Here is a 15,014-nt window from a genome sequence, read left to right as displayed (position 1 = left end):
TGGGCTGCATTTTCTTTTTCATTCCTGCCCAGTTTAAATCTCCGGCAGAGACAGTCAAAAAGAGTCAACATCTGTCTGTAAAACCAAAGGATTAATTTTGAGCCTAAAGACTGCATCGATTGCATGACCATGTTTGATAAATTGAATTAGATTGCTGTATGAAGGTTTATTGAATAAGAAAAAAAGAAGTCTGACTTATTTAAAACTTTTTTTAATTAATTTATCAGGTGTAAAATGAAAAAAAAAACTAAATACATTTAGAAAAACAACTTGACTGTGTTTTTTTTTATATATATATAAAATTCATAATTACAGGAAGACAGAGAGTGAAACCCTTTAAAATTAAAGCCTTTAAAGCCCAAATGATGCTTGGGAATAATAGTCCATTCAGGCATTTCCTAAGGTCTACACATTCACCCAAATACCAAAAACACCAAACCCAACAATAAGGCTTTTTGACATTAACTGTATTCAGAAAATAAGAACCTAAAACACTCATTGGTGAAATAGGTTTTAATGTAAATTACAGTAGCATTACCCGATGTTAAAAGTGCCTTGAATATTTAACAGTAATGGAAATACAGCATTTGAAAGACACAGAAAAGGTGCCTACAACAACGCTGAATTGCTCTCGTCACAGTGTCTTTGATATTGTCTGAAAAGTATTTACATTTTAAAAGCTGAATTTTATTATTACATTTGGCTGCATTAGGGCAAATTTACACCACCTTATTTACATCATCAATATTGAATTTTTCACTGAAACTTCGCAGACTTTCAGTGTAAAGTTCTAGTGAGAGGAGAAAGCAGAATAAGGTTTTCAGACATTTATTTAAAAAATAAAATTGTGTAGTGTAGTAAAATTGAGCAACAGACACATTAAATGTAATATACATCCATGAGAACAAATTACAGTGCCTTGCAATATTTCAACCATTTCACATTTTGTAATTTTTCAGCCATGAACTTCAATATCTTTTGTTGGGATTTTCTGTGATAGACCAACACAAAGTAGGACATAAATGTAATATTGTTCGCAAAATTATACATTGTTTTCATATGCTTTCACAAATAAGCATTGTTAAAGGATTACTCAGATCCCCTTAAACAAAAATCAGCACAACCGACTTCAGTATAAGCAGAGCTGGTCAGATTTTTTAGAGCGCAAACAACATTAATGAATAATCAATGTACACCACTCTTTTCAGATCTTTTATTTTTTTTTAAAGAAAGTAAAAAAAAAAACTGTATTATTTTCCTTCCACTTCAGTATTATGTGATCGTTTGTTTTGATCTATCACAAACAAATCCAATTTTAACCAGTTTGTGATTTTATTGCAACACCATGTATACATGTAAAAACACCTTTTAAAAATATTTTAATACATTTATGCAAAATAAAACAAAACTAGAAAAAACATCTGTATTCCTTTAAAAAAATAAGAGTTGTTATAAATTACGCCACCAGAATTAGCTGCTCAGACACCTCATATTTTAAGGTTTTAAGGTAATAGACAGCATTTGGTTTCCACCATGTCATCTAAGGCATCATGCGTTTTCATGAAAGTCTTACAACACAACATTAATATATCTCTCAGCACTGAGAACAAAACCTAGACAGCAGCACAACACATGAAGCTCACCGTTTGGTCCCGTGCTTTCACTCTGGCTTTAGGTGTTTGTCACCTGAGGATGGGGAGGGCAGGGCGTGCATAGATCATGTCTGATGGCGGCAGTCCTTCAGACGCCTGTGACGTTGGCCCAGGTTGGGAAAGTGTCCAGGTTAAACATGGCTTTGCCCCAGGTGTTGATGGCCAGTGTAATACAAATGATGCCAATGATGTTCATAACTATCCCAGTCCTAGCCTGTTGGGCCCAAAAACAGTACAATGATTTTAAAAATGTGCATCATTTACCTGAAGAAAATTAGATCACAAAATATTGCTTTGTTGAATTTATTGAAGATCATCAGTTCAATGATGATACTTTGTCAAAACCTTTCCCCGAGTATGGTTATAACTGTGACAGAAACATGACTTAGCTTAACAAAAAAAAAAAAAAAAAATCAGATACTTTGACATACTGGGGAATTTAATGTTAACTTGTAGGCTTGTGGCTCCAAACCAAGACCAAATCAGTACCCCTCCACCAGGCTGCTTGGTTTTGTTAGGAGGTATTTGTGCTGGTATGTTATTCTTATTTTTATCTTAAAATGGTGCTGTGTATTATGCTCAAACCTTTACTTTTGTCTCATCTCTCCAAAGTCTTTTAATTCACTGGGATGTAACCTTGCAAACACTCTAAACAAGTCATACTTGTGTGAACTTTAACTAATCGTCACCTCCTCTTGAACTTTAACATTTAACGTGCTAAATGAGTTTAAGATGGAGCTCTTGGCCTTTTTGCATTTTCTATGGTCATTCCATGCCCTGAACATGGGGTGAATGTGCTGCAACATCCATTCCTAGGAAGATTAGTAACTGGGCTAAATTGTTTTCTACTAGTGAATATTTTTCGCTGTTAACCAATGGGTTTTAAAACTTTAAAAATTGCCTTATTACTCTTTCAAGACTGATGGGGCTCAGTGGTTGCTTCACTAAGGCTACTGCTGAAACCTGTCTTGCCAGGCATTGTGTTAACTCATATCTATACGCTCCAGATCAGCAAACTGCCTGAGTTCCAACCTTCCATGTAAAGGTCACACTCTGATGATAAATTATTCGAGTGCATTTGAAAAGCAGCACCTGCATGCTTTTCATTTTGAACTACAGTAGAAAGCGGGGAGGGTGGTTTTAGTGGGGGGGTTTCTGCACTGAGCTTTAGTATTTTTGGTTTGCTTTGGTTTCATAAATAATAGCATTTTAAAAAACATTTAGTGTTTATGTACTTTTGATATAAGTTTGAAATAAGTTTAGAACCTGGTAAAGAACAAATTGTTTTATTATGTCCTGAACTTGAAACCAAAGAATTACAAGAGGACTTACTTTATTTTCACCGTGACAGTAAGTGTTTCAAAAAGATTATACATTTCTTCAGCTTGGACATAATGTAGCATATTAGCGTTGCCTTAGAAAAATACAGAAAGGAAAGGGGCATTGGTATTAAAGAAAGCTTTTGGGACTCCCCGGTTCACAGGGATGCCACAAGAAACTTCTCTAAAGGATGATACATTTTTCTGCCTCTCTGAGAGAGTTTATGTGAAGGTAAAGAGGAAGACAGTGTGCCTCTGAGTTAAACCCCACATCCAAACAGGACAGAGAAGCTTTTGTTCTGCTTGTGGAACCCTATACGTCCTCTTTAACATCGCAACAGTAGAGATGGCCTGGGAGTTTGTTTAACTGAGATCCTGTTTATTATCAACCTTTGACGATTAATTTTGCATTTGTATTAATTAAACTGAATAAGTCTGTTGATGTTGTTCTTTCTTGGTAACATGATACGAGGGTTAGACTGACTCCCATTCAATAGGCGGCACCGATTATACAAAAGACAACCTCAAGTCAGATCAAGAACATCAACACCAACAGCAACACTTGTTTTGTAGAAATACAGAGAGGCAAACCTTTTTGTTTTAGCTATTTCATAAAGGCAACATCGACACAGAAGCTTAGGTGATATCCTAATGAGAAATCCATTTACTATTACTTCTCTTTTGAGCAGGCATTTGAAGAACCAGCGCCCTTATTGCCCCTGTGATGTGGTAATGAAAAAAGCTTCAAGTGGAACTCGATGTTGTTTCTCTTGGCACAAAAACAGTATGAACATGGATTTATGTGACTGTCACGGAGGTCCAAGCTGCATGCATCCATGGTCACAGAGACAATAACTGGCCTGGCCATGCAAGAAGGTACTGACCAGAATTTAAGAGCAAAAACAAACAACAGCACTTTTGCATGAAACAACCAGGGTTGGGGTCACGGTCTATTTTAAACCTGTAACTTAAACATTTTTCTAGTGATTCCTTCCAATGGTAACTTTTAAACAAGGCAAAACCTTGCACGATGTCTTCTAGAATTAGTCTGCTGAGGTGTGAGGATCAATAGCCCAACATGCCATATATCATTTCGAACTATATTTTCATTAGTCATACCTAAATTAGTATAAACAAGGCAGATAGTAAATATTAGCAAAGCTCCTTCTCATTTGTGGTAGCTACTCAGCATAGTTTCTCCCCCATGCTTTGCAGGAGACATGGAAAAAATGGTTTGGGTAATTGTTCTAATTTAACCTGCATCTTAATCACTAGATGTCCCACAATCTCATTAAACTTACCTTTATTCTTTTATCAGTTTGGGTAGTGGGGACATGTATGCTTTTCACAACATGTTTTATATAACTGCTTAGGCTGCAACTATAAATATGATTAAACACAGGTTCTGGAGTCTTAATTGTATAATAGAAACAGCAAAGTCACAGCAACTTCAGAATCAGTATATTATTAACATAATAACCCCCTCAATCAACTGTCCTACTCACCATGTCAGCAACTTTGAGGTATCCATAAGAGAACACTATGGCATTTGGAGGGGTGGCGACGGGCAGCATGAAGGCAAATGAGGCACTCAGAGTACAGGGTATCATGACGTACAGCGGATTCATTCCAATGGACTGAGACTGCAATAATCACAGAGGAGGTTTTAAAGAGTATAAAGCAGGGATGAACACAGATGTGATCACAAAATCCCTACACTCCTCTATCTGGCTATTTTTCTTCAACCACAATCGCTGACTCATAACTCTGAATGAAATGTGTGCCATTCAGCACAAAGCGAAAACTCTCATTAGGTGGGTGTAATTAAGTTGTAATCTCTGCTGGCCTGGTGCTGAGTCATGACATCCAAAATAGGAAAACGCTGCATGCGTACACGATAATGGCAGACTGCTGGGACTAAGAGAACATTACTGAGTTGAATTTGCTTCTGAATTACATATCATGAGGCACAGAAGCTTGAACAAGTGCACAGTAATTTATGTCTCTCAAAATAAACAATGAGGGGAAGGAAATAAACTTCATTTAAACTGTATATCAGGTCACCACAATGACAGTGTTTTTGTTTCGGTAAATAGATTTTGTTTTAATCAACGATTCACTTGACATCATGACTAAATGCGATGAGCCACAAGCTATTATTGCTCCAAATTGTCATTTCCAAACTGTTTGCTTTGAGTACCTGATTGAATCATTTATTCTTAGCCTCCTGTTTTGATTATATTGAACTAGCTTGCACACACAGTCACTTGAAACAACATGCATTCAACTTCTTTACAGTTTGTAATGTTAAAAGCACAAACTTCAATGTATTTCACTGGAATTAGTGTGAGAGATCAATACAAGTAGTACATCATTTTGAAGTAAAAGAAAAAACATGCATAGTTTGCATTTTTTTTTTTTTTTTTACAAATAGAACGTGGTAGACATTTACATTTAACCACCCAAAGTCAATACTCAATCTTTTACTGGAGTTACAGAAGTCTTATCTTCACCACCTTTGCCCATCTAGACACAGATGTTTTCGCTCAAGGTGTGTTGCAAACTAACGCAAGCACACCCAATGAGCAACATGCCCAATTTTAATATAGAAAGTATACAGTACACAGACCGACCTCATTCAGACATGAGTCAATGATGTGTCTATTGGTAGCATCAATGTCTTACTATATGTTTCCTCTAAGCTTAGACAGGCAGCACAACTGCCTGAGCTAAAGGTAGACTTGGCTTACATCTGAATCATTAAACAATCAAACTGTACAGGCTGTGCTCTGACAGAAAGAGGCTTCCATGATATCTCGAGAAACCAAGATCAGTTAAGTAATTTCCCCCTGGGATCATTAAAGTATGGCTGAGTCTGAGTCTGAGTTTATCGCCTTGAGAAAAATTTCAGGCAAAACTAAACACAGAACCATGGTAAAAGAGGGAGGAAGCAGTGGTGACAGAATGACAGATGACAGGTGAGAAACACAGGTTAAAATTTTTTAAATGTAATCGCAACAAAATTAGAACCTGAATAATCCAAGCTGAGATGCCTACAATTCATATAATGTTTGGGGTATGTATCCTGATGGATGCTTCAGGAAGAAAAGTTAATTAGTTGAAGTGTCTCAAGCTGAAGCTCCTTTTTTTTTGCTTAAGTCAGTCTTAGCTAACACATATTGTCATGTTTAGACTTCTAATAAATGTCTAAATCGAATTCTAGACTCCAAAGAAGTTTCACTTTACAGGTATACATTTTTAAAGTATCTACCAAATTTAGCTTATACATTTTTGAACCATGTAAACATTGTTCAGATGAATTAACAACACAAAAATGTCACTGGACAGACTAGATGAAGGGAATGTGTGGACAGTATTTTTTAAGCTGTGCCACAAATTCTCAGCTGGTCATTCTAACACATGAGTATGTTTTGACTTGAACAGCTCCATTGAAGCTGTAGTGGTATTTACAGGGCTTCCATCCTGCTGAAAGAGGAACTCCAGTGTTGAGTCTTTTGCAGTCTCCAACAGTTTTTTTTTGTTTTTTTTCGAGGATTGCGCTGTATTTAGCTCATTGCATCTGACAAAGTTTTGTGTACCTGTTGCAGAAAAGCATTGTTCATACATGATGTTACCACCACCACCATATTGCTCCATGATGGTGTGGGGTTCAAGGTGATGTGCAATATAGTTTCTTGCCATGCATGGTTTTTTGCATGGTAGCCAAAAATCTTCATTTTTGCTCTTGTCTGACCAGAGCACTTTCTTTTTGCTGTGTGCCCTACATGCATTGTGGCAAACTGCTTTCTTCCTATAACTAATAGGTATCCTGTCCACAGATTGTCTTATCTGAGCTGTAGATTGCTGCAACTTCTCCAGAGTTACCATGCATCTCTTGTCTGCGTCTTAGATAGAGCTCCGTTTTTTGGGAGGCTTCTAGCTGTCGTTTGCACTATTTCAATTTTCAGGTGAGGGAATGAATAGTACTCCATGAGATTTTCACAGCTTGGCATGTTGCTTTAAAAATAACCCGGATTTAAATTTCTCCCCAACTGTATCTTTAACTTGTATGATGTGTTGCATTCCTTTAAATAATGGAGCATAAATAATAATATACCGAAAGCAACACAAAGAAAATAAATAAAAGCTGTATGTCCACACAAAATGCACCAAAGTTTGCGGTTGCAATGCAATGCAATGCAAAAAAACTACTTAAAAACTAAATACTTTTGCAAGTCACTGGCATTGCGTTGATTCTTAGCATTACCTTTCAAATATATTAGTTTGAATATCCTAATTGAGAACTGCACTTTGTACAATTATCTTTCAGATTCTGTCAGCCAGTAGGCACAGTAATGCTATTCTTTAGCTGCTATGCAGCAGCCAGACAAGGCTGTGGGCTGCACTGGTGTACTTGGCAGGTTATTAATGGGGGGAGGGCCCCACTGTGGAGAATTGAACATATTCACCCCAAATAACCAACTAGAGAGCTTGCCAAACATGGGAAAGTAGGCCAGTTCTCACTGGGAGAGTTCTGAGGGCTGGAGCTCAAGTGAAATCAGCTAAGAGCTCCAGGAAGGACCTTAACTAAATGAACCACTGTGGTCAGACATGATTGAATGTCTTCTGCAGTCTGAGAACCTGTCTCTTGTTTTTACATCGATTCCCTTTATGTCACATAACTTCTTTTATAATAGCTCTTACCATTGTAGCTAAGACAGGTAGGAATAGCGTTGCAGTTGCCACATTACTGGTGCACTCTGTGAAAGTAGCAATCAGCAGGCATAAAATGATAGCAATTCCCCAGGGAGGTATGTTCTGCAGGGGCGTCATTTGGTCTCCCATCCATTTTGAGAGTCCTGACACCTGAAAGTAGAGAAACATGATGTGAGGTAAGGTGAGGTGAAGTGAGGTGTCAGTAAACACAACAGAACGCAATTCAACACAAGGTGACCAACTGTAGTTACGAGTAAATGGGACTGTGAGTTTGGTCTGTATTGAAACATTGAAAGTAATGTTGAAAGATTCACAAAATCAACACATTCAAAGATTCAGAAGCTGTTCAACCTGAAAACAGGTGTTTGAGCAGTTCGAAATCATGTTGTTAGAAAACCTTTTTAGCCATTTTTAGACATCGTAATGTCAACGATCAGTAGATTGCTCTGTTCTGCTGTGATAGAAGGATGTATGCATTATATGAGTAGTTTGAGTTCTTTGGATAACATATATTATCGTTTACTGTGTTCAAATTTAAAGGAGGAATAAGTAATATTGATACCTAGCTTCCATGTTTGCAGGCTGCTGCTCTTTTGCCAAGATAAAATACCAAATGCAGTGCTCTGGTATGAGAACCTTGGGAACTCTCATATGATTGGCTCAGGAAGCAGGAAGTAAACAAGGCTACACAGTGCATTGGATCAGTTCCTCACCATTCTTCTACTTTTGAAATGAGAAAAACTTGACTAAGACATTGTTGAAGGAGAGGACTGATTGTTTACTTCCAAATGTAGCAACATGACAGATGAAAATGATTTTGGTTAACTTTAAAATAAATTTCTTACTTATTTCTTGTTTAAAATTGCAATTGACCGTGGAAAAGACACGCTACCCCAAACAGATATGCTTAAAAGTATACAAATGTTGCAGCTACTGTGGGATTATTGCGAGCTCTTAGTTGTTACCTGAATGATAAATAACCACTAGTCCCCTAGTAAGGCTTGGTGTTGTGTTCCCCAGTAAGTACTGGTTAGCTACACACAAGTACATGATTAGTTCAAAGGGCGTTCCCTAAAAGTTAATCAAATTTTGTGTACCTTATTGTAAAGTGTTACACAGCTGGGTATGCCTGTCAAAAATATAAAAAATAAAAGTTGCTAATGTGTTTAAAGGACTAGTCAGAAACAATGATGTGGAGAAAAGTGTTTTGCTTTGACATAAAATAAAACAGCATACTGTGATCTAACATAGTTTAACTACTATTCCCTGACGACAGCATATCACCCCAGTCCTTTTTTCTCTCCACTGGGTTCCAGCTTTTTTTAGGTCTGATTTAAAAATTTTGCTGTTTGTTTTTAAAGCCCTTAATGCTCTTGACCCTCCATACCTATCCGAACTCTTGTGCGTTGGGAGCCCAACTAGGGCCTTAAGGTCAACAAATCAGCTCTTGTTAGAAGACCCTTGAGCTAAGTACAAACACTGGGGGGATTGGGCCTTCTCAGTCGCTGGGCCTAGGCTCTGTAACAAATTGCCTCCGGACATTCGTACCCCTACTGACTTTGCCATTTTTAAGGCCAGGCTTAAAACCTATTTATTCAGACTGACTTTTAACATCTAGTAACACAATGTCATATTTTGTACTATATTTTGTTCTTGCTTTTTTTCTCTCTTATTCTGTGTCAATAATGTTGATTTTATGTGCAGCACTTTGGCCACCCTAGGTGTTGCAAAGGGCTATATAAATAAAAGATTGATTGATTGATTGATTGATTGATTGATTGATTGATTGATAATTAAACATAACTTAGTCTAACAAAACACAGGTTAATGTGTTGTGGAATAACATTGAATATTGCAATGAAATATAAAGTAATGCAAATTTAAAGAATGCAAGATCACTTATATACCAAAACATTAGTTCTTTAATAGTAATTGAATGTTGCTCGATGGAATGTAAAATGCATTACTTAAAGTGACAAAGTTTAACATAACATCATGTCATGACATTTTTCTGCTCTTTTTACTTACTTCACTACCCTTAGCGAGGGCAAACCCACCCCCAAGCAGAAGCACAATACCCCATGGCATCTTTTTTTGGGCAACTTTCCAGGTGAGGAGTCGTGGTGTTGAACCAAAGGACTGTTGCGCTGCTGCAGATCAAATGAAAATACACACCAGAGTCAAAACATTACAGAGCACGCTCCACTTTAACAGCAGTTTATTTTTCCAGAATGATGACTTACTTGTGTCAAAACTCTGAGTCCTGCATGAACAGAATCGTGGTGGCTCAGAGGGTAGGACAAAGAGCAGGATGGCCACAAAGATTGCCACTGTGGCATCTGTCACATATCTTATAGGTCAGAGGAAAGAGGAAATTCTACCATCAATTGGATCTATGCATGAATTTGTGTTTTGGTGCAAAATCAGAATTGAAAAGTAAAAGTACAAACTCTGCTTTGGAGTTTAGATTGGTAGCCCAGCCGTGAACAAAACCTGGATCTCTCGAGAACCAAAGGATCACCAGCAAAACGAAGAGACTTAGGACACTTATCTCTCCAAAACACATTGGCCCCAGCTGACGATGTTGCTCACGGATCACGTTATATGCAGCAATGTCCTTTTCTGTCTTGGTTGCCCCACAGCCCCATGTCTTCCTGAAACTGGAGGAATCACATTGAAATCTGAATCTTTGTATCAGCTGTACAGTAAAGCATGGTGCTTCCAGGAAACATTTTTACGTTTCAGTCTCTAAACTGAGGCTTTAGCCATGATAAGACTCACTTGAACCCCATGAAGACGAACTGCAGCCAGAGCCAGGCTAGTGTCAGCATGAGGATCATGTTTGGGAATGCAAATCCAAACCAGGAGGCAAAGTTAATCACTTCTTCATTTTCAGGAAACAGTCTGAAGAAACATTAAAAGAAGGTCAGCTGTATTGTAAAAAGAAAAAAATTTGAAAAAAAAAAAAAAACCCGGTGCTTGTAACTCCTAAGGGCACACTCACTGGTTCATTTGTCCCTTAAGCACCAGATTGGGACCAGTTCCTGTCAGCGTGGCGGTGCCTCCGATGCTGGCAGCGTAACAAACACACAAGGTCATCCCTTTACACATTCTCCGCCTCTCCATCGCCTCTTTATGCCTGGCAACCTCTACTGAAGCATCTAAGAAAGTCACCACCACTGGGCCTGTCGACAAAGAGGGAAGAATGAAAAGAGCTTTCAGTCCTGCCAAACTCTTCTGATGCTACCCAATTTCTCTCGTATTTTTCTCTTGTCTTTAAACGTGGCTCCTAACAAGGGCTTACTGTGTCCGTCATTTTCTTTTTCTGTCTGTACAGGTGGTTTGCTGTCAGTCTCGGATGTCTGGACGGGCTCGTCTGAGCTGAGGATCTGTGGCACTTCTCTTTCACTGTCGTTGAGCTGATCCAACACTGCTTGCACAATAGGCACCATCATGGCCGTGGTAGCTGTGTTACTGATCCACATTGACAAGAACGCCGTAACTCCCATGAAACCCAGCATCAGCCTGTCAGAAACATAAAAAAATAAACCGATCAAACTGGTATGTAATGCACCAGCTACTAGTCCAGGATGTACCCCATCTCTCACCCACTGACTGGTGAACTTAGTTAGCAGTCCCTGCAAGGATCAAGCGGGCATCACAAATAAACGGTTGAAAAAAATGAAAGCTCTTTTGGAACTGAATTCTTAAAATCAGGCTGTGACTGCTGTATAACCATAGGTGACAAAGTGGCACAAACAGACTTTTTATGATGCAGCGAAAACCTTGAACGCAGCGCCCTTATCTTGAGTATATTTGCTCTTTTGATAGCTGAGTAGATAGGCCTAGTAAATACAAGTTTTAAAGATGAAAGGTGTGTATGAATGTCTGTCCCTAATCAGCTTACAGCGCTGGACGTACACCAACGAAAAGCAGCACCCTTAAAGCAATCCGTTTGTGCAAATTCCAGTGCTCCACAGCCACAGCAACCAGCAGTCCTCCCACAAATAACAAGTTGGTGTCCTTCAAGTACTGCATACCCACCTGAGAAAAATAGATCATGCAGGAGTTAATGGAATTTCTGGCACATTTCTTATAGTGAAAAAAAAAAAACATCAGATTTTTTTTGCAGTTGTTTGACTCACTTCCTTGGACTGCATTATGCCAAACAACGGGAAAAGGACAGCTGGGAGAAGTGCTGTCACAGCCAGTGGCAGTACCTCCGTGCACCAGTACACAGCCATCAAGATAATCACATAGGCACATTCTGCCTCCTGTATTAAAAAAAACATAAAGACATTGCATAAAAACAGCTACGTTTTTATGATGCAATGGCTAATTTAGCTCAAAACCTCTCAGACACCAATACAAACGTCTGAGATCAGAAAATGTCAGGTTAACTTAAACTGTATGTTATGATAGTTCAAAGGGTGAAGATAAGTTTGTTCTATTGTTTTTGGTCACATAATAAACACTTCCCCACTGCAGACCTCAGAGCAGATAGTTATGGAGTACCAAAAGTGCCACAGTGTTGTAAATAGATAAATCATAAGATAATTTATATCATATTGCATTATATCAATATTTATTCAGATACTTCCATGTTCTCATTTTACAGTGTCCACAAAATACTATGAACTCTGGAATTCTGGCTCCTAAATTAGAGCCTAAGATCTGATTGGCTAACCGGCACAGTAAGTTTGTTTCAGACCAATTGTATTGACCAGAGCAGTGTATAGCTCAACCCACTGGCTTAGGCGGGTGGGGCTGCAAAAAAAAAAAAAAAAAAAAAAAAAAATCCAAAATGTCTTGCAGCATGCCGTAATCTAAAATTTTATTTTTTGTGAAATAATTGCATTTGGTTTTACTATACAAACAAGGAACTAAATCATTGACATCTTAAAAAAAAACATACATTTCAGAAATTGTTTAGGTAATTGCTGTGAATCAGTGACTGAATAGAATAATTAAAATAAATATTTGAATGTATTAAATGTAAAAGAACAAATACAAATGTAGGACTGTGACCTTAAATGTTTTAAGTTTTATTTTTTTGGTCAAACATACACAAAATATTGAAAGACGTTGCTAGTGTGACAGTGGCAAGATATGGCCTTTAGGCTTTTAACATTCTACCCCTTCACGTCTATTTAGTGTTCACAGTGTTCACCTGATTGCTTTTTTGTGCGTTTTCTTATTTTATTTAGGCTAATACAGTTTTGAAACTGTTTCAGTGCAGGATATTTTTACATTTTTATATGAATAACGTTCATATATGCTTCATATTCATATACTCACAAACAAAACGACTTGCATGCACATACTCAACAACCTCAATATGCGCCTGTTAAAATTCATATACAATAATGAAATGTATATATATATATATATATATATATATATATATATATATATATATATATATATATATATATATATATATATATACATATACCTATCCATGTATAAATGTAAAATATAAAAATAAACCCACACATTTCTGTGTTAACACTGACTCAAAACATTTTGCTCATCCCTGCACCTCTTCAAATAAATTTACTTTTCATATTTTTTTAGATCGAACTTGAACATTATTAATTATATCTGCCTAATCCTTTAAATACGTCACTTCTCACACAGAAATACACAAGCTGTTCACATTTTTTTAAATGAGGAATTTCAGTCCAATTTGATCTTTCATCTTGTAAATTTTTTTTTTTTTTGTATATTACCAAATTGATCTTTATCTGTTTTATAGATTATTTCAACCAGATTGATTAATTCTAAAAAAAAATGTATAACGCTACAAAACTGCAAAAAGCTTTTTGTGTTAGAATTTGAATTAAATTGTACATAGATTCAATGATAGCTTATTAGTGTCAAACTACTTTTGTTAAACTATATCTGGTAACTCTTTTTATTTTACACTGCAACGCAAACATTTCAAACGTTTTTTAATATTTAAATCCTAAAAATGTCAGAAATATAGCAAACAAAAATGTTAGACTCAATGCAGAGCCTAGACAACTCCAAAAGACAATGTCTATGCATGGAGATTTGTCTTCTCCCAACTTCACAATTTTCTTCCCGACTTAAATACAAACACAAGTAATCATTTAATGATCTATCAATTCTTTTTGGACCTCGATTAAAAAAAATAGCCTCTGGTGTAATATTGTTGATAGAATTCTTTAAAAAGTGGAAAACATGTTTTATAACATAAAAAACAGCTAATTTGCAGTCCTGTCTGTGGCTGCTGTGCTTTATTACAGTCCACCCTTGCATTCATAACATGCTTGCAGACCCTCTGTCACATGAGGAGAGCTAACGATGTGGACAGGGCCCTTTGACTTTGCGTGTTCCCACGCTGCACTTGACAGTTCATGCTAACAAAAATAAGAAGTTAAAACAACAGGACTTTGGTGTCCACACTGCTGCCTCTGGGAACACTGCGCAGTTCTCGTGCGCTGCGCTCCAGAGTGCGCAGCGCATGTGACAGGTGCGAAAAAACAGAAGCACAAAAAAAAAAAAAAATCATATCTTAATAATTGGATCAATGGATAGAAATACTAAGTTAAAAAAACACTTGCCCTGTCGTTGTCTAACATTTCTCTCCCCAACTTCCATCTCTATTAAAAAAAAATAAGTTTTTATCAGTTAATCCACCGTCTAACAGCAAATGAGAACATACCGATGTCCCGATCACCAGAGGTAGTGGAAGGAGAACACACGGAGTTAAAAAGATGATGAGATCGTTCTTAACGGAGCAAAGAAATCTCAAGAAACCCATCCTGAAGAAAAACGGAGGAATAGTGAGCCTGAACACCATGGATCGAGAATTTGACGCACGGAGGGGGGAGAGGGGGAGCCGAAGGAGGAGGAGGAAGAGAAGGAGGAGGAGAGTCCCACAGCGGATAAAGGAGAGAAAGAGGGAGCCGAATCACAATGAGGAGTGAGAGTCTGAGAGTGAGAATGATGGGTCCCCTCTCCAAGATAAAAAAAAAAACAAAAAAAAAACTTTCCTATTCAACAGCAGAGTAGGCTTACTGTTTTCCATATTCCTAAAACTAAGTCCTAATATTTTCGTTCCCTTTTAAAAATCACCTTTAGAGAACTGCTGATCAAGCAGCTATGAAGGAACGCCTTTCCACTACAATACTCCCTTTATGGTCATCATTAAAATGTTATCAGTTTATTCAGGTTGATAAGCCCATGCATAGGCACACGGAGAGTATTTAGAGGTCAACAAGGCAAGGTAATTGGTTATTTGTATAGAATATTTCACAAAAAATTCTAAATGTAAGAGTTGTAGGGAAACTGCAAGAGC

General features: G+C 37.4%; 1 protein-coding gene across 1 annotated transcript; it reads right to left on the bottom strand.

The window, feature by feature from the left end:
- Positions 1-293: 293 nt before the first annotated feature.
- On the bottom strand, positions 294-14,554 carry slc13a5b (solute carrier family 13 member 5b). Its single transcript, XM_012874588.3, has 12 exons — positions 14,379-14,554; positions 11,833-11,961; positions 11,595-11,731; positions 10,992-11,212; positions 10,692-10,872; positions 10,469-10,591; positions 10,138-10,347; positions 9,931-10,037; positions 9,716-9,837; positions 7,676-7,837; positions 4,477-4,614; positions 294-1,866 (listed from the first exon to the last, which is right to left on the bottom strand). The coding sequence occupies exons 1-12, from the start codon at positions 14,514-14,516 to the stop codon at positions 1,741-1,743; spliced, it is 1,794 nt and encodes a 597-aa protein (XP_012730042.2). The 5' UTR covers positions 14,517-14,554; the 3' UTR covers positions 294-1,740.
- Positions 14,555-15,014: the final 460 nt, after the last annotated feature.

The sequence above is a fragment of the Fundulus heteroclitus genome, chromosome 18 (genome assembly GCF_011125445.2).
Source record: "Fundulus heteroclitus isolate FHET01 chromosome 18, MU-UCD_Fhet_4.1, whole genome shotgun sequence".
NCBI lineage: Eukaryota > Metazoa > Chordata > Actinopteri > Cyprinodontiformes > Fundulidae > Fundulus > Fundulus heteroclitus.
This window is presented reverse-complemented; position numbering and strand designations above follow the sequence as displayed.